Source organism: Prionailurus viverrinus, chromosome B4, assembly GCF_022837055.1.
Source record: "Prionailurus viverrinus isolate Anna chromosome B4, UM_Priviv_1.0, whole genome shotgun sequence".
In the NCBI taxonomy this organism is placed as follows: Eukaryota; Metazoa; Chordata; class Mammalia; order Carnivora; family Felidae; genus Prionailurus; species Prionailurus viverrinus.
The window spans coordinates 48,525,330-48,545,726 of NC_062567.1; the positions used below are offsets into that span (position 1 = coordinate 48,525,330).

General features: G+C 35.9%; 1 protein-coding gene across 6 annotated transcripts in view; it reads left to right on the plus strand.

Annotated features, from left to right (window-relative positions):
* The window catches only part of PIK3C2G (phosphatidylinositol-4-phosphate 3-kinase catalytic subunit type 2 gamma), a 355,118-nt gene that overhangs the window by 53,794 nt on the left and 280,927 nt on the right, over positions 1-20,397 (plus strand). For all 6 annotated transcript variants that reach the window (XR_007154196.1, XM_047868249.1, XM_047868251.1 and 3 more), the window contains exons 6-7: positions 6,748-6,850; positions 12,399-12,469. Coding sequence is in view for 5 of the 6 variants with exons in the window: in XM_047868249.1 (XP_047724205.1) it covers positions 6,748-6,850; positions 12,399-12,469 (174 nt within the window). In the remaining variant the exon portion in view is untranslated. The remainder of the gene's footprint in view (positions 1-6,747; positions 6,851-12,398; positions 12,470-20,397) is intronic.

Here is a 20,397-nt window from a genome sequence, read left to right on the forward strand (position 1 = left end):
ATTTAACCAAAATTATTTCAACATGTAATCACAATTTTAAAAATACTGAGATGTTTTACATTCCTTTTTTTTGTTTTAAGTCTTCAAAATTCAAAGTGTATTTTATGCTTAGAGCACATCTGAATTCAGACTAGGGACATATTAAGTGTTCAATAGCCACATGTGTCTAGTGGTTACAAACAAATTGATTGAAATGGTGGTCTTGCCAAGAAGAGTGATGGCAAAGTGATGAACAGTAGTTTATAGCTCTTAGAAAGTGCTATGGTTAATGGAGACTCTGTAAGATCAGAGACTTCATCTTAAGTGACAATTCTAGGACAATAATAGTTTTGTTATTGTTAACATACCTAAAAAGGACTGTTATATTTTAAACATGATACCTGAAAAAATGAGGTACTGAATACAATCTCTTCTGCAATATAACATGTTACTGTAACATAAATTAGCTTATTCATAGAAGTTACCTTACTGCATGTAAAACATTCTGGCATATTAATGTATTGTTGTGTTAAATAACAGTGGCTGAATGCAAAGCATTCAGGAAGTTGCTGAGGCAGTGACCACTGACCATTCACCAAACATGCATTTTTTTCTCACCTTGGCCTCGGGCTGTCTTGAAAATGTTTATTGCAGAATTTTCCACAATTTTTGGGCATTTTTGCTCTTGCTTCTGTATTCAGAAGCATCAAACTTTCTCATATTCACTTCTAACCAAATAAAGCCAACTCTTTTATTTACTATGATACTTCTTTATATTTTTAAAATTAGCGTGTCTTTTAAAAACTGTCCTGATTTTTTTAAGATTTGTGTATGTAGGGGCGCCTGGTGGCTCAGTCAGTTAAGCATCCAACTTCAGTTCAGGTCATGATCTTGCAGTTTGTGTGTTCAAGCCCCGTGTGGGGCCATGTGCTGAAACTCAGAACCTGGAGCCTGCTTCAGATTTGTGTCTCCCTCTCTCTCTTCCCCTCCCCCCCACCTAGAGTAAATAAACATCAAAAAAAATTTTTTTTTAAAGATTTGTGTTATGTATGTGCATGTGGGCTCTGGTTAGAGACCTTATTGATTCCACTGGTCTCTTCCAACCCTTTTTTCCCAAGAGACCTGTTATTTTTAGCCCACAATTTGCAAAACACCTCACTGCACCCTTATATGGATAGAAACACATGGAAAAAAAGAAACACGTGTATCACATTATACCAGGAATGCTTGAATCTATAAGTAAGTTTTATGTGTGCTATTTTTACTTCAAATATTTATGTTCTAATCTCTGATCTTATTTTGTCAATATAAGTGTCCTTATTTGCAAAATGAGATGTCTGGACCAGAACTGTACTTCTTTTCCAGTTTTTGAGATCTTTTTCATGCAAAACCATACATGATATTCCCACAATTAGAATGATAATATAGATCTTCAGGCCTAAATTAGTATATTAAAATGCAAATCTACCTACCTGCCCACCAAAATTCTCATGAAAGGACAGGAAAAAATATTACTACAAAACCTGGTAAAACAAGAAGAGTGACAGCATGGGAAGGAGGAAACAGTTGCAAGGGGATTGTGGAGCTCCTAGATAAAATGTTGAAAGATACTTAAAATAGGAGGGACTTGAGACATTCATTTGATAGCTTTATAAAAAACAAGACTATTTCCTAAGGAATGATGAATTTTCAAAATTAGCTCAATGAGAGAAGTATAAAAGTAAAAATGCGCAGTGGGGAGTGAAAGTTAGTTTTTAGTTAAACTGCAACAAACCTTCAAGGACTAGAGATTTCTCAATTATAGAAACCGTTCCAGGACAGAGAAAAAGGTACATGCAGTTTACAAGTCTGACCTAATTATGATGCCTAAAACAAGTAAAGATAACAAAATGTTAAAATTATAGGCCTCTCTAAGTTTTGACATATACAAAAAAAACCTTTAAAACTTGCAAATTAAATCTACTACGGGGACAAGTCTACATAAAAATGCAAAGATATTGGGGCGCCTGGGTGGCGCAGTCGGTTAAGCGTCCGACTTCAGCCAGGTCACGATCTCGCGGTCCGTGAGTTCGAGCCCCGCGTCAGGCTCTGGGCTGATGGCTCAGAGCCTGGAGCCTGTTTCCGATTCTGTGTCTCCCTCTCTCTCTGCCCCTCCCCCGTTCATGCTCTGTCTCTCTCTGTCCCAAAAATAAATAAAAAATGAAAAAAAAATTAAAAAAAAATGCAAAGATAATTTTAAATTAGGAAAATCTATCAATGTAATTAATACATTAACATATTCAAGAAAAAATGATCTCACTGTGATGCACCTAACAGATACAGAAAACCCATCTGATAAATTTGAAACTTATTTATAATTTTTTTTTAAATTCTTAATACAATAGAACAGGAAAAGTATAAACCAGGAATACAGAGCGAATACATCCAATGATTAATCATTTGAGGCATTTCCAATAAAAGCAAGAAAAAGGGAAGGATGTCTACCATCATTGCTACTATTCAACAGTGTGCCTCATATCCTATACATCACAGTAAGATAAGAAAACAAAAGGAAGAAAACATATTGGAAAGCAATAGACAAAACAATGATTATTTTTAAAGAAAATAATTTTCTCTTAGAAAATCCAAAATAATCAACTGAAAACCATTAGGTATTACAACAGGATTCCACCAGATAAATTAACATATAAAGCCAACTAATAAATACTGTGAAAAAAAAACCTCTGACTTATAATAGAACAGAATCTATAAAATATCTTGCAAAAAGCATATGTGTAAGAAAAATTGGAAAGAAAACTAACACTTTACTCAAGGGCATAAAAGAGAATTAGAGTGTATGTAGAAATATACTTATCCTTAAGGAGTAGATTCGATATTATAAAAATACCAATTCTTTTTATATAATTCCATAAATTAAATATAAGTCTGCACTATATTAGCATTTTATCCTTAGCATTGGCACACTAATTCTAAAATTGTTCTGGAAGAGAAACCGTGCAAAAATAGATAATATAATTTTTTTAAATGGTGACTTTCAATTCCACACTTCAAAATACGCTTCAATTAAATAACTGAAGCAATCTGTTATTGGCACAGGAATAGATATATAGATTAATGGAATACTTATAGTCCAGAAATCAGATATCTATGAAAATTGGTCATGTGATGAATACAACAGGTCACAGATGAAAAGACATCCATCCTCTTTAGAGGTGTTCAATAAAATTGCCAGTATATTGGAAAAATGTCTAAAATTGGAACTATGCATCACTCTTTACTCAACAAATGCATTTCAGATGGATTCTATATAAGGACATAAGTATAAAAAACAAAAAAGAGTGTTGCTCTGAAAAAAATACGCTTAATTCTTTTTTAATGTTTATTTATTTGTTTTGATAGAAAGAGAAAGCATGTGGGGGGGGGGGGGGCAGACAGAGAGGGAGAGAGAGAATCCCGAGCAGACTGTGGGCTGTCAGTGCAGAGTCCAAGGATGGGTTCAATTCCACAAACTGTGAGATTATGAACTGAGCCAAAATCAAGAAATTTGGACACTTGATGGACTGAGCCACCCAGGCACACCTAAGTTGAATTCTTTATAATAACTGATAAAAAGGAATTATTAAAAACTATTACTGCTGAATTAAATGTGGAAGAAACAACTTTAAATGATTAGAGCAATAATTATAAAAATCTAAACCAATTCTTTATTCAGGTTGTTCCTCAAGTTCAAGTACATGCTTTTTATAAAGAATGTGGAACTAGAAGTTAAAGATAATTACTTGTAGGTTTGGTTTATGCCAGAAAGAAGACATAAAATTGTAATCAATAGACCCTTCATCCTATATCAAAGTCTTCCTTTACTCTGATATCAAACTTAGGCAATTGAGAGTCTATTTAGATATTTTTAGTTAAAAATAGAATGTTCTCGGGGCGCCTGGGTGGTGCAGTCGGTTAACCATCCGACTTCAGCCAGGTCACGATCTCGCGGTCCGTGAGTTCGGGCCCCGCGTCAGGCTCTGGGCTGATGGCTCAGAGCCTGGAGCCTGCTTCCGATTCTGTGTCTCCCTCTCTCTCTGCCCCTCCCCCGTTCATGCTCTGTCTCTCTCTGTCCCAAAAATAAATAAACGTTGAAAAAAAAATTAATAAAAAAAAATAGAATGTTCTCAGACATCTTTTTTATAATTCCCATCTCTAACTTTGTTTTACTTACACTTTTCTTGATTTCATCAGTTAAGTGATAAAAGAATCTAGACCTACAATTCATACAGTCCCCATTTGGACAATTGGAGGGCAATTGGAGGGCAATGTGGGAGAACAAAACTGATGTCATATTTAGGTCCTAAGGCTTATTTGAGAATGTGATGTACACAGTGATTAAATTGAGGTTACAATGGAAAAAATAAGATACATGTTATTTAAATATTAGGTAACCATTGGAAGATTAAAAATATATTTATGTCTCCAACCCTCTAAAGATAAAGAAGAGACTCAAAGAAGATTCAGTAACCTCAACAAATGAAAGAAAACAATAAAAATTCATAGTTAATATAAACAGCAATAACAGCAGAAGGCATTGCTATGGGTGAAATAGTTTAAATTTTCTGATTAAAAAAGTCTTAGAAAGTAAGTTAAAAAATATTTAGCTATAGGCTAGAGACACAGGTAAAACAAAATGATTTCATTTTTAACAGAAAAATATATGTATTTAGCCACTTATTTCAGCTTACAAAAAAGTGCCATAAACTCTGAGTAAACTATTCTTCTGGAAAAAGGGAAAGAGGAGAATTTTTCTTATCTGTTTTGTTTCCCACAGCTTAGTACAATTCAGAAGTTTCCCATAACGTAACATAAAAAAGAGAGAGAGATGAATTATAGGGGTAAAAAAGAGACTTACAAACTCTGGTAATTACCCAAAATCTGGTAACTACTCAGATCCTGCCACACACACACAGACACACACACATGCACAAACACACAAAGAGTGAAGGCAAGATAAGGGAAGAACTAGATCCTACCTTTAGAAAGGGGTAGAATTGGCAAATTTAGTAAATGAAAATATAGGCTTTCCAGTTAAATTTCAGTTTCAAAAAATCCCAAATTTTGAAATTATATATCAAACAGTACACGAGACATACCTATACTAAAAAATATATTCACTATTACTGAAATTCTTATTTACTGGCCATCTTCTATTTTATTTGGAAGCCCTAGTAAGGGGTATACATACAAATGGGCGAAGAAAAAAAAAAGTTAGTTCAAGAAAGCAGCAACCATATCTGAGACTAAGTCTCTAGACTGGGGTCCAGCCTTCAACACACGAGGAATTCTGATAGCAAGGTGGTCCACTACTCTTAAAATGTTTCCCAGAATAGGAATAGGAAAACAGGACTCTGCATGGAAAGAGGAGTTGGGGGTGGGAGGTGAAAGGAGAAGAACTTGAGTCCATGTGATAGAATATGGAGAATGCCCTTGCTGCAGAACTTGGTCAGTGAGGAAGGCAGGAACTCAGGGAATACACATGCCATGCCTTATGTGTAGACTAGCAGCAGAAATAACTCAAGGAACAATACAGAGAGTACTGGGACAGAAATCTAACAGGGGCTGTGGGAATGAGGTGTAGAACAAATGTTATGGATACCAACATTCACCATTTTAGTGAGTGGATAGGTGTTGGGTCTTCTTAAAAAAGATATCATTTGTCGAAATAAGAACATTTATAGAAAATTTACTAGCTGTCAACTGAGTAATGCTTTATTTCTCTGTCACTGTTGGGAATAACCGATCCCAAATGTTTAGTGAATTTTCCAGATAAATGGGTATGTCAACTTAAGGGCCTCAAATGTTTTAATTTTTTTAATGTTTATTTATTTTTGAGAGACAGAGAAAGACAGAGTGTGGGTGGTGGAGGGGCAGAGAGAGAGGGAGACACAGAATCTGGGTTCCAGGCTCTGTCTGAGCTGTCAGCACAGAGCCTGACGAGGGGCTCAAACTCACGATCATCACCTGAGCTGAAGTTGGATACTTAACTGACTGAGCCACCAGGCACCCCTCAAATGTTTTAATATAAGGGTTTTTTCTACTGAAATCCGTCATACATTTAACCAAGATCCTTAATAAAGTACATTAACATAATTCATCCTTTTTAATGGCTCTTACAGGGAGAGAGCGGAAAGGAAGGAAGAAGAAAATTATGCCTTTAGAAATTTCTAAAATATGTGGGGATATTCTATTTAATTTGCTTGTCAACCCTTTCATTTGGACATTAATAATATCAACTCTAAAATACATATACTGAGTTTCAGATAGTTTAATTGGCTTGCCTAAGGTCATGGAGCTAGTAAATCTGTCTCTAAAGCCCATGACATCTCCACCTCACTGCTCCACTTCCTTGATACAGTGGTCCCTGCATACACTTTGTGGCATCAATTAGACCTCCCAGAAGCATGTTGTCCTCAGCTTTGAGAGGACTGGATAAAAAAAAAAACTAACTTTGGATATGTAAAATATTCTCTATTATAATTTATCTCCATTGCAAAGATATCTAATCATTTTCTAACTTGATGCACTTGAAGAATAATTGTAATATCTTATCATTTAAAATGAATATAATGAGGATATATTTTTAAGTAAGTATACAGGACTAGGATATATATAAAATTTTACCAGACTAAGTTCCAAATAAATGAAAAGAAACAAAGTCAGAGAGGAAAATAATACACTTGGGAGTATTCTGGAGGAAATGACTGTATTCATTTTTTTCTTCTTCAGTGATTACTCTTTGGGGAGCCACAAAATATTTCAGAAAGATAAATCTGTTATTCAACTTACTCTTCATAAAAATGGGAAAGTTCCAGGAAAATTATCTCGAAAGGTAAGATTTTTTTAACGTTGGTTTGAATTTTCAAGCTGATCATTTTAAGGACAATATTCCTATCTTTATGGATGGTTGCCAGTTTGGAATTACATAGCTTAATGAATACATGTTCATTTGAGTATGTTTACTGAAACATAATGAAATATTTATCTAAATGCCTGTTAACAATTCGAACTGAAGCAATTACATGAACACATTACTGCAACCCTGGTATAATAGTAAATCAATTGGTCTCTTGGAAAAATAATTTATGAGAAACTTATTAAGGTTATTATATTCATACTATCCAGGAAGCCACTAGGAAGTGAACAGAGTAAAAAATGTGAGGGGGAAGCCATTGAAGGAAGAAAAATAACTTGTTCTATTTGAAGATTGTTTGTCAGTATCAACACAATTTAAATCAAGACAGATTAATATTCATAATATATATAATAAAACTACCTAGAAAGGGATTACTGTGCTTTAATGACACAATTCCATGCTGTTAGATATGAATTTTATTCCCTATGTGATGTCTTGCGTTATTTCAAACCCAAATTGCACAGTATGCAATGAACTTTGATATTTTGGCAGCTTTATCTGTAGAATCTTCCAATTACCTGCTTTAAGCAAAAATCCCATCACCCTGTCATTTACATCAGATAACAGATTTCCAGTGCATGACTTTTTTTTTCCTAGTCTGAGGTGTTTCATCATAAAAAGTGTCAGGTGGTGCATTAGGTTGCAGTATATCTATGTGGAATATAACATAATGAGGCCAAAAGAGAGTTGTTTAGAAAAATCTTTTGGAACTGGTACTCAACTCAGCCAGTGTTGACAGCTCCAGGGTTATGCATCTGAAATCTCCACAGAGAAACATTATAAAGTACAACTAATACTCTCAATATTAATAAACATAAGAGTCTTCAAATTGTCCTCAATGTTTTGAAAGAGCTAAAATCATCATGTTTCATTTCAACATGGGGGAAGAAGCAAAAATATATGATTAGAATTTCTACTCTCCTTGAGAACTTTCATGTTGCTAAAAAATAACTTATTTCATTGGTAGCAATTCACAAATCACTAACATTTCAATTTCATGTAAATTAAGGTTTATATTTAAATCCATTTAACACCACTACTCGAATACAATGTATGCTGACATATATTTTAAGTCTTGGACTTTATTTAATCTTCACAATAATTCTATGTGGCAAATACTATTAAAAATAAAGAAACTGAATCACAAGGAGCTCCATGGCCGTGCCCAGATCATATTCATGGAACTGCTAAGCAGAGGAGCTTGGATTTGAGCCCAGTCAGTCTCCATAGCCCATACTTTATGCTATCAACCTACATGACAAGTATAGTTGGGATGTGTGTGTGTGTGTATATATATATATATATATATATATATATATATATATATATAGTTTTGTTTTCCATGGCTATATTCACTTACCTCAAAGTCTAGGACATGATAGGTGTTCCATGATGATTAACCATATTAAGTATATATTAGATGCCAAGTACTGTTATCAGTGCTTTATATGTATTTATTCACAATAAATAAAGAGCAAAAAAAAGTGATAATTGCTATTATTTTCCTTTTTTTAAATAAAAGTACTGAAAATTCAGAAGAGTAAGGCTGTTCTCAGCCTAAAGTCTCATAGCTACTAAAGAAGGAGATGAAATCTGAGCACAGCTAGTCTAGTCATAGAGCTCACTATATCATAATTTCAGCCAATGTAATATCTATGGGCTGTTGTCATCATCATATCCAGGGACAAGAATATAGTCATTTCTGGGTGTGAAGTGTATAATTATCACTAGAAATTCCTGATTTTCAATGTCTCATTTGGATCATAGCGGGATTTAAGTTACATGGCTGCTTTTTTTATGCTTCAACTCACAAACTTTACTTCCTATAGTGAATATCACCATCTCTTGGCCAATTCAACAATTTACAGATAAAAAGTATAAATGCTTTTTCTCAACCGCAACTTCTCCTACACTAACACTGTTATTTAAAAATAGATGGGGTGCCTGGGTGGCTCAGTTGGTTGAGCACCCGACTCGATTTCGGCTCAGGTCATGATTTCATGGTCCATGAGATGAAGCCCTGCATGGGGGCTCTAAGCTGGCATGACAGAGGCTGTTTGGGATTCTCTCTGTCTCTCTCTGTCTCTGTCTCTGTCTCTCTCTCTCTCTCTCTCTCTGTGTGTATGTGTGTGTGTGTGTGTGTGTGTGTGTGTGTGTGTGTGTTTCTGCCCCTCCCTCTCTCTCTCAAAATAAATATTTAAAAATAGATAATGTGCTTGATGACACAGAAGTTTATATATTCTCCATTTACTCACATATTAACTATATCACTGTGGTGTAGTAGGTTAGAGTACTGAACAAAATCAACAACATCCCAGACTTCAAAGGGCTTAGTGCACAGGGGATTCAACTGGTTCTGACTCTCAGTTAAAGAGCAGTGGTAGCCTCCACACAAACTATTAAAAAGGCACCCCATGTCTCTATTCGCCCAAATACTGGTTCTTGAAAGATTTTTTAGCATCATATTTCAAAGAGAAGATATCACATCCTTATTAAAATCTATAAGGGTTTACTTTAAGATACTATGCAAGTACATTATATATAATCTAAAAACAATTAATTCAACAAATATTTTTTAAAAATTTAGTGTTTATTTTTGAGAGAGAGAGAGAGACAGAGTGTGAGCAGGGGAGAGGCAGAAAGGGAGGGAGATACAGAATCTGAAGCAGGCTCCAGGCTCCAAGCTGTCAGCACAGAGCCTGACTTGGGGCTTGAATTTATGAACTGTGAGATCATGGCCTGAGCTGAAGTCAGATGCTTAACCAACTGAGCCACCCAGGTGCCCCAATTCAACATATATTTATTGAATATTTTTTACATGCAATATTTAGTACTTGTCTTTGAGGGTCTTACATAGTGAATGAACAAGTTAGCCAACCTACTTAAAATTCAGAATTATGTCTTAGGAAACATATACGTGCAGACAGATACTCATTTATTCATCAACTACCATATAGGCACTCTTCTAAAACCTGGAGATACAAAGACAAACAAGACATTTCAGTACTTATTCTAGAATGCAGAGTTTTCATTCTGGTAAAGAAGACATACAATAAACAAATATACATTTAAAAGTCTGATAGAGATATGTGCTTCAAAAGAAAGAGATAACTATGCTTCTAAAGCCTGGAGTAAGAACACCTGACACAGATGAATCAGGGGTGGTAATCATTTCTATGTATAAATCCTAGAACATATAAACCTAGTTCTCCCCATAAATATAAATAAAGAGTGTTAAATTTGCTAACTTGGCATCTTGTTTAAAAACAGAGATTGCGGATCCATACTACCAAATTCAAATGTCTTCTCTTGGATAAATTATTATATTCACCCTACTTTCCTTGTTAAAAATGTGAACAATAATATTTACCTAATATGATTATTATTGTAACTTAATTGAGAAATGTAAATGAAAGCTTAAAGCAGTGCCTGTGCCTAACTGGGACTACGTAAGTATCAGTTATTAATGTCATAGAATTAGGGATGGCATTTTAGCTTTTTACCATTACAAACTCTATATGGTAAGGAGATACTGAATGTTCTTCTCTCTTGATCCTACTGTTTAAAGTGGTTTCAAAATTCTCTACAGTTTTCATAATTTTAGCTGTATGAAAACATTTATAAACAATTATATTTTCTTTCCAGTAAAACAACATACAATGGCTTATTTCTTCTATATAATGCTAGGAACATTATGATAATTATCATTTCATTAAGTTTATTGACACCATTGCCTTTCAGTAGATACTTTTAGAGTTCTCTAATTGTACAAGGCACATTGTACTATTCAATTCATCTCAGATGCCTTTCCTATTTTAAAATTGCTTGTGTTATACAGAAATATGGTAATTTAATTCTTGTTCCATGAGATTATTCATAAAATAGTCTGACAGTCCATATAAATCTTTCTAAATTTCAAAATTTTACAATCTCCATCTTGACTAGATGTGTATAATTGAGTCTTTAAAAAAAATGTTCTCTTTATGTCTCTCAAATTTGATAAGTATTTTCAACATTGTTGACATTAATCATAAAATCAAATTTCATTTTAGCTCAAGGAAACTCACAGAACACAGAGAGCAGATTTTTGTATGAAAAAGGAAAAAAAAGAAACCTTAACTTTTTCCTTAAGATGAAGGTATGCCTTCAGCTTTGGAGAAAAGTAAAGTGTATGATATATTCCATGGACAACTGCTCAAGACTGTTCTCTAGACTTTTGAGCTCCCTTAAATAAGAACAAAACAAAACAAAACAAAACTTTCCTTGTAAGCGACAATATGACAAAGGCCAATTTCTCCCCCAAAGGCATCTCTGGAAGCCAAGTAAAGTGGTTTTAAAATGAATATGATTATGCTATACAGAAAGATGCAAATAAGTCATTATTATATGCTTGCTTTGGTTGTTTTAACTTCTGAAAGAAGTTTCTTTTCTTCTTCTGAAAGTTTTTGGGTTTTTTTTGTTTTGTTTTGTTTTTTTAGCGTGCATTCAAGGTACTGTATTACAGTTATGACCTTATTCTCTCCATGTAACAACTTCTTTCTTCCTCACAAAAGAGCCCAATAATACACTTTTGACCTTAGGCCATATAAAGGTTTTCCTTCTGATGTTTTCTGTCAGGAGCTCTAATAGGCAGTTTTAAAAATAGATTGTGTATTAACATCCAAGATTGCATGCACTCCAGGCATTAAGCTTTCAAACTTAACAGCTGTGTATAGTGAAAATGGTGCAATTATGGGGAAGTTATATTGCATTCTCCTTTGCAGACTTGCACAGGATTTTCATGAATGCCTGTTGCAGAAGAGCTAATCAAGGAGTTATGGTGTGAAAATGTGTGTGTGTGTGTGTGTGCACGCACGCGTGTGTGTTTATGCGTATGGACCACAGGACTGATAGTTTATGATAAGGAGTTTCTGCTAATCTTGGGAGAAAACAAATGCCTCCTGAAAACTCCTGGAATTTATAGTTGTCACTCATTAGCACACTTCAATGTTCACGAAATAGAAAGTTCTGTTACACTCACATTTGGGAGGCAAGGTGTGGTGAAGTTGAAAAATGGGAGCTCATTCTAGGCCTGCCAACTGATCTGGCAAGCTGTCAGGCCACACACTGCCATGGCATCCATAGCCTAAATGTAAAGAAAATGTGCATGTATGTGAGAGAACCAGTCTGCAAAACTGCCCTCTGCTAGGAGAACTTAATGTTTGACCTTGGTGATGCCAGGATGCTTTTCTTCTGTCCTTGAAGTTTATCCTCTCCCAAAGCTCAGCTTTCTGATTCATTTTTGAAAAGAATGCTTATAGAGTTAAGAAGAGTCTTACAAAGTCTTTAAAACAAAGTATTAAAATGATGAATGAGGGTTATCAAAAGAGGTGAATAAAATGACAGCAGGAAGCCACAGACCTATTTTTATCTGGTACTCATTCCTATTCACCCTATAAATATTAATATATTCTGCTGTCTACAGCATGAAGATGACCACAGTCAGTTTTATCTGAACCAACTTCTGGAATTTATGCATATTTGGAAAATATCCAGGTAAGACATTTTATTTTGTTCCAAGACTACTTTCTGACCAAGTTCTCAAGTGCCAAATCACAATATTTTTCAGTTGACTGTAAAAACTGTCCTTTCGTCAGTACCGTGGAAGCTATTGTACTTTTAATAGATATCTCCCTTTGGCAAATTCTGTTAATAATTATCTATTCTTCACAGCTATTCAGATACATTTGAAGAGCTGCTAACACCTTCCAGAACAATCTAACATTCATTTTAAAATATCTCTGCTACCGGTTATTATGTTTTCAAGAATTTTTTTCCTCATTCATTTTGTGAATTTGCGTGTGCATGTGTCACTAAGCTCTTTGTATAACTGAATTTCCACACTTTGAAAGTCACCACATCCTGCTTTAAATTTTTCTTGAATTCCCTGAAAATAACTGGTATATCATAAACAGAGGAGCATGAATTCAAACTGGAAGACTCAAATGACAGTAAATGAACACATCCTAACTGATTCTCATATCTAAATGTATGCGTGTATTATTTGAAAGAATAGACCCATCAGGAAGCTAGCCTGGGAGAAGATATCAGTGCTACAGTATGGGTTTATCTGAAATTAAAGTTGTTCTGAGCTGAATGAGCAAAAAATCGGGTATGGGTGGTATATATCATAATCTCCAAAGCAAAGCCTGATATAAAAAATATGAGTTAAAATCGTTTTTAGTGACTATTCATAATAGCTATCAATCACTTAGTGGAGTTATTGTACATTTTACATGCATTATTTCATCTAATTCTCCCTACAGCCCTGTGATAAGACACAAAATTTACTTCAGAATCAAAGAAACCCAGGTTCTGGAAGGTTAAATAACTTCCATAAGGCTATTCAGTTCATTAGTGGTAGGACAGAAATCAGGGCTGTGTGAAATTTGCAAAGACCCTATTCTTTTATTAAAACTATTCTGTCTTTCCCTGTATGCCTCTCTTTATTTCCCCCAAAATATTCATCCTCACACAACAAAATCACAGAATGGGTAGGACTACAGAGGACTTTGAATATATCCTAATCTAAACTTTTATTTTATAGCTAATTACATGGATCAGGTATAGGTTCCCATCAAAATGGCATATTAACAACAGCTGTAGTTTCCTCATTCCAAAATAAATTTATCCAAAAAAACAAAAAAACTTAGAGGAAAGCATCAAATCTGACAAATTCTTTAAAAAGTGGGAAATCCTTGGGAGACAAAGGACTGTTCTGAACTGGTTTGATGGAGGACTGTCACTTGTATGTAGGTAGATGCTGTCTGGGGCACAGAGAGACAAGGGGAGGCTGTGAGAAGAAGGGGAGAGCAAGACAGTTTTCCTTCTCTTTCTGTCTTACCCTGCCATTGCCAGCCCCCTCACAGAAGTCTGGTGGCCTTGACCATTGTGCAATACAAGTGTCCACGGAGTTAAATTCGGGTAACACAACAGCTCTGCCACCACAGAGACTGGAGGAACCCTGGCAGGCACAGACTAATCTCAAAATCTAATTCCTCCACCCCTTCCCTTTAACCCCAGGGCATTGCTGCTTCTCCTCTGGTAAGGAAACTAAAACACAGAAAAGTTTAAAAGTTTGTCAACCATCATACAGATAATTAATGCCATAGCCAGGACTAAAACCAAATGTCTAAACTCAGCACTTATTCCACTTAACTATTAATATTGTATACAACATTAAATTATATAAATATATTTTTTATTTTATATAGTATTTATAGTATTGATATATATTATATATTTTTCACATATATAATAGCATTATATATGTGTGTATATATACATTTTATATATAATAACATTATATGTGTGTGTGTATATGTATATGTACACGTGTTATCCATTCATCCATTGATGGATATTTAGGTTGTTTCTATGTCTTGGCTATTGTGAATAATGCTGCAATGAACTTGGGAGTGCGACTATCTCTTCAAGATAGTGATTTAATTTCCTTTGAATACTAGAAGTGGGGAATGCTGGATGATATGTTAGTTCTATTTTTTATTTTTTGAGGAAACTTCATACTGTTTTCCATAGTGGCTGAACCAATTTACATTCCCAACAGTACACCAGGGTTCCCTTTTCTGAATAGCCTTGACCAGAGTCTTTGTGATAATAGCCATTCTAAGGGGTGTGAGGGGATATTACTTGTGATTTTGATTTGCATTTCCCCATTTCTTTTCAGCCTTTGAGCTAAGGTCAAGTGTAGCATTTTCCTGATGATTAGTGATATTGTTTATGTACTTGTTATTCATGTGCTTGTTGGCCATTTGTATATATTTTTAAGGCAAATGTCTACTCAAGTCCTCTGCCCATTTTTTAAATCGGATTGATTTTTCACTATTGAGTTGTATGAGCTCCTTACACATTTTGGATATTAACCCCTTATCAGATATATGGATTGCAAATATTTCCTCCCATAAACTAGGTTGCCTTTTCACTTTATGCATTCTTTCCTTTGCTGTTTTAGGTTTAAGATAGAGTGCAATTTCATTCTTTTGCATGAGAATATCCAGTTATCCCAAACTATTTATTGAAGAGACTATCCTTTCCCCACTTATTATTCTTGGCTCCTTGTCAAATATTACTTGACCATATATGTGTAGGTTTGTTTCTGGGCTCTCAAGACTATTCAATTCATCTATGTGTCTGTTTTTATATCAGTGTCATAATACTTCTGATTCCCAAATCTTTGTGATATAATTTGAAGTCAGGAAGTGTAATGCCTCCAGATTTGTTCTTTCTCAGGATTGCTTTGGCTCTGCCGGATATTTTGTGGTTATGTATTAATTTTAGGATTATTTTTCTTATTTCTGTGAAGAATAGCACTGGAACTTTGATAAAATTATATTGAATAGGGATGTCTGGCTAGCTCAGTTGGTAGAGCATGCTACTCTTGATCTCAGGGTAGTGAGTTCAAGCTTCATGTTGGGTATAGAGCTTACTTAAAAAAAATAAATTGAATCTATAGATGGCTGTGGGTAGTATGAACATTTTAACAATAGTAACTTTTCTGATATAAAAACTTGGATGCCATTCTATTTATGTGTTTTGATTTCTTTCATCAATGTCTCATAGCTTTCAGTGTATAGCTCTTTCACTTCCTTGGTTAAATTTTATTCCTGAGGTTTTTTTTGGTTTTGTTTTTGTTTTGATGCTATTGTAAGTAAAACTTTTTTATTTTTCAAAACTTTCATTGTTAGTGTATAGAAACTCAACTGATTTGTATGTATTTATCTTGCATCCTGAAACTTTATAGAATTCATTCATTAGTTCTAACAGTATTTTGGTGGAATCTTCAGAATTTTCTATATACAAGACTGTACCATCATCAAACAGACACAGTTTTACTTCTCCCTTTGAGATTGAATGCCTGTTATTTCATTTTCTTGCCTGATTACTGTAAGACTTCTAGTACTATGTTGAATAGGTGGAGTGAGAGTGGGAACACTTATCTTGTTCCTGCTCTTAGAGGAAGTATTTTCTAAAATTTTTTTTAATGTTTATTTTATTTTTGAGAGACAGAGAGAGACAGAGCATGAGTGGAGGAGGGGCAGAGAGAGAGAGGGAGACAGAATCTGAAGCAGTCTCCAGGCTCTGAGGTGTCAGCACAGAGCCCAACACAGGGCTCAAACTCACAAACTGTGAGATCATGACCTGAGCCAAAATTGGATGCTTAACCAACTGAGCTACCCAGCCACCCCTGAAAGGAAGTACTTTCAACCTCTCACCATGGAGTATGATGATAGCTGTGGGTTGTCATATGTACACTTTATTATGTTGAGATGTGTCCCTTCTATACCCAATTTGTTGAAAGTTTTCATAATGAGAGGATGTTACATTTTTTCAAATGCTTTTTCTGCTTCTATTGAGATGATCAATGATTTATTTATGTGCTTTATTAAATTTATTGATTTGTGTAGTTGAATCATCCTTGCATCCCAGGGACAAATTTTACTTGGTCATGGGGTATATAATACTTTTAATATGCTGTTGAATTTGGTTTGCAAGTATTTTGTTGAGAATTTTTGCATCTATAACCTTCAGGGATATTGGCTCATAGTTTTCTTTTTCTGTATTGTCCTTATCTGGCTTTGGCATTAGGGTAATTCTAACTTCATATAATGAGTTTGGGAGTGTCCCTACCTCTTCATGTTCTTGGAAGAGTTTGACAAGAACTGGCATTAATTTTTATTTAAATATTTGGTAGGATTTACCCATGAAGCTATCTGCTCCTGAATTTTTCTTTGTTGGGTGGTTTTTAATTACTGGTTTAATCTTCTTATTATTGGTCTATTTGGATTTTCTATTTCTTCCTGATTCAGTCTTGGTAGGTCGTATTTTTTAGGAATTTGTTCACTTCTTCCAGGTTGTCCAATTTTTTTAGCATATAATTGTTCATAATAGTCTCTTTTGATCCTTCTTTGTTTCTTGTAACAGCTTTTAAATTAAAGTCTACTTTGTGTAATATAAGTACAGCTACCTCTACTATCTTTTGGTCTCTATTATACATGAAGCACCTTTTTCCATCCCTTCACTATGAATATATGTATGCTCTACAAGCTGAAGGGAATCTCTTACAGGCAGTATATTTGTCTTTTTTCATCCATTCAGCTACTAGCTGTCCTTTGACTGAAAAACTTTACATTTAAAATAATAATTGATAGTTAATGACTCACTATTGCCATCTTGTTAATTGTTTTGTTTTGTAGCCTTTCTTTCTTTCTGTCTGTCTTCTTCTTTCTTTTTTTCTTTCTTCTTTCTTTCTTTTTCTGTTCCTTTCTCTCTTCCTGAATTGATGATTGGCCATAGTAGTATACTTTAATTTCTTCTCTTTACCTTTGCATATCTGTGATAGGTTTTTGTTTTGTGGTTACTCTGAGGTTTACTTGAAATATAACAGTCTTTTAAGCCGATAGCAATTTAACCTTATTTGCATAAAAACTCTACGTTTTACTCTGTCCTAACATTTTATGCTTTTGATGTCAGAATTTATACCTCTTTGTATTATATATCCATTGACAATATGAAACTTTAGCTATTTTTAATATTTTTCCTTAATCTCTATACTAGAGTTAAGTAATTGACACATCATTATTACTATATTAGACTATATACTTATCTTTCCAGTAAAGTGTGTTGTATATTTTCATGTTTTCCTGTTACTAATTAGCATCTTTTCATTTCAGCTTGAGGAACTAGCATTTTTTCTAAGGCATGCCTTGTGCTGAAGAACTCCTTTCCTTTGTTTGTGACAGTCTTTATTTCACCTTCATTTCTGAAGGACAATTGTGTTGGGTAAAGTATTCTTAGTTGGCAGGGGTCTTTCTTGTTTTGTTTTGTTTTGTTTTTTCTTTCAGCAACTTACACTTACCATCCTACTCTCCTAGTTTGTTGGATTTCTGCTGAGAAATCCACTGATAGCTTTATGGTGATTCTTTTATGAGGAAAAATTATTCTCTCTTGCTGCTTTTGAAATTTTCTCTTTGTATTTGATTTTAGACCATTTTATTTTGTTATGTGTCTTGGAGTAGATCATTTTGGATTGAAATTATAGGGTAGCCTATTACTTCATAATGTCCAAATATCTCCCCAGGTTTGGGAAGTTCAAAAGCCATTATTTAACTAAGCTTTCAGCTCCTTTCTCTTATCTTCTTCTTTCAGGACTCCAATGACATGCACACGTTTCTCTTTATGGGGCCCCATGAATCCCATAGACTTTTTAAATTCCTTTTTTACTTTTTTTAATTTTGTTTTTGTTCTTCTGCTTAGGTAATTTCGAATAATCTGTCTTTGAGCTTACTGATTTTTTTCTTCTGCTTGGTCCCTTCTTCTGCTGAAGCTCTATATTGAATTCTTCAGTTCGGCCATTGTATTTCTTATCTCCAAAACTCTTGTTCTTTTTTTTACGTTTTCTATACCTTGATTGGACTTCTCATTGTGTTCTTACATGGTTTTGATGAGTTCATTAAATTGTCTTTCTGTGTTCTCTTATATTTCTCTGAGCATCTTTAGAATAATTATTTTGAATTTTTTGTCAGGCAATTCATGTGGCTCCATGTCTTTGGGGTCAGTTGCTTTAAGTTGACTGTGTTCCTTTGGTGGTGTCATATTTCCCTGACTTTTTTTTTTTAATTTTTTTTCAACGTTTATTTATTTTTGGGACAGAGAGAGACAGAGCATGAACGGGGGAGGGGCAGAGAGAGAGGGAGACACAGAATCGGAAACAGGCTCCAGGCTCTGAGCCATCAGCCCAGAGCCTGACACGGGGCTCGAACTCACGGACCGTGAGATCGTGACCTGGCTGAAGTCAGACGCTTAACCGACTGCGCCACCCAGGCGCCCCTTCCCTGACTCTTTATGATCCCTGGAGCCTTGCCTAGATGTCTGGGCCTGGGAAGAAGCAGTCACATCTTCCAGACTTTATAGGCTGACCTCAGTACAGGATCTTCACCTGCAGGTGAGGCACACTGGAGCATGCTATGGCTGTGAGTCTAGTGGTGCAGGGCACCAAGTATACAGTCATGTGGAAGACCCAGGTCTGGTGAATGTGATGTCTCCTCAGCTCAGGCCACTGGGGCCTACAACATCTTTAACAAGTGCTGTTGGCATCTTCAGTGGTGTTTCTGGGTCCAGCAGCTAGGGCCCAGGGTAGGCAATGGTTGTTGCTAGAGTTGGTGGCACGCACACATAGAGTTTGGGTGTCAGCTGCAAGTGCCTGTGTAGTGGCAGGAACTGGTTGCAGACATACATATAGTAAGGGGGAGGGCAGGGCTGGCAGCAAGGGCTACGACTAACTGTAGGTGCACTGGCACTGTGGGGCCCTGGATGTTGGTATGCACTCCTGTGGCTGCAGTCTCACCTGGTCATGTGCACAGCAATGAAGGCTATTATGGGATTCAGGCTGGTTAGATACAGGTACACAGCTGGAGTGGCTGGTTGCAAGCAAGCCCAACAGTGTAGGCCAGTCACAGGAAACAGGGCCAGAACCAGGCCCACAAGCATCTGTGGGGGTCCTGGCAATTGGTCTGCATTCCTGTGCCTGCAGCGTCTCCCTAAAACATGTGCATGGCAGTGAAGGCCAGTACAGAAACCAGGCCAAGGGCTTGCAGGTGCACACCTTGGGAACCAGCTGCCAGTGAGCCTTAGGGTGGCAGTGGGTAGGAAAGGGAGCTGGGAGGGACTCAAGCAGCTGCTGTTTGTGAATATGAATACCTGTGTGTGACAGGGGGAGGGAAACAGTGAAATCTGCCTGCGGCTCTGCAGCTGCTGTGTTGGCTGTTGATTTCTCCAGTGGTGAAAGGTACTGGGGCCCTCTGCATTGCAGGTCACTGGGGACCATAGTAACTCCCCCTACACTACTGATGCTGGCAGCCCCTTCTTCCTTGTTCCTGGCCGTCTTTACATATCTCAGCTTTGCTGGTCTCTGGGTAGGGTAAAATCAATGCAGGTCCTTCTTGCAGTGTCCCAAAAGGCTGGGGGAAGCTGCTGGCTCACCTACTGTCTCCTTCCCAGCAAGGGGATTTCCCTATGGACAGTGAGCAGTGCTGGCCTGCAGGATGAGATGATGCAGGCAAAATGAAAGTGCCCTCCCATTTTTGTGTGGTTATTCTCAGGGTTTCTTGTTCTACAGTGTTGTCAAAGTTTCTTGCAAGGATTCCTAAGCTCTCCCAGATCTGTTTTTGTTCATAGATAGTTGTCTAATTGTGAGAATACAGAGACTGGGATCTCGTACTTTGCCATCTTGGAGACCTCCAAGTTGGAGACCTCCAAGACTGCTCTCTGTAATACAATGCTATTCTGCCTTCCCTCCTCAGACTACTTTATGGTGCCATTAAAAGATCACACACTAGATGGCAGGAGCTTTATTTTCAGTTTCACTCTTCCCTTACTTAACTTCCTCTTAGAAGTTGGGCAAATCA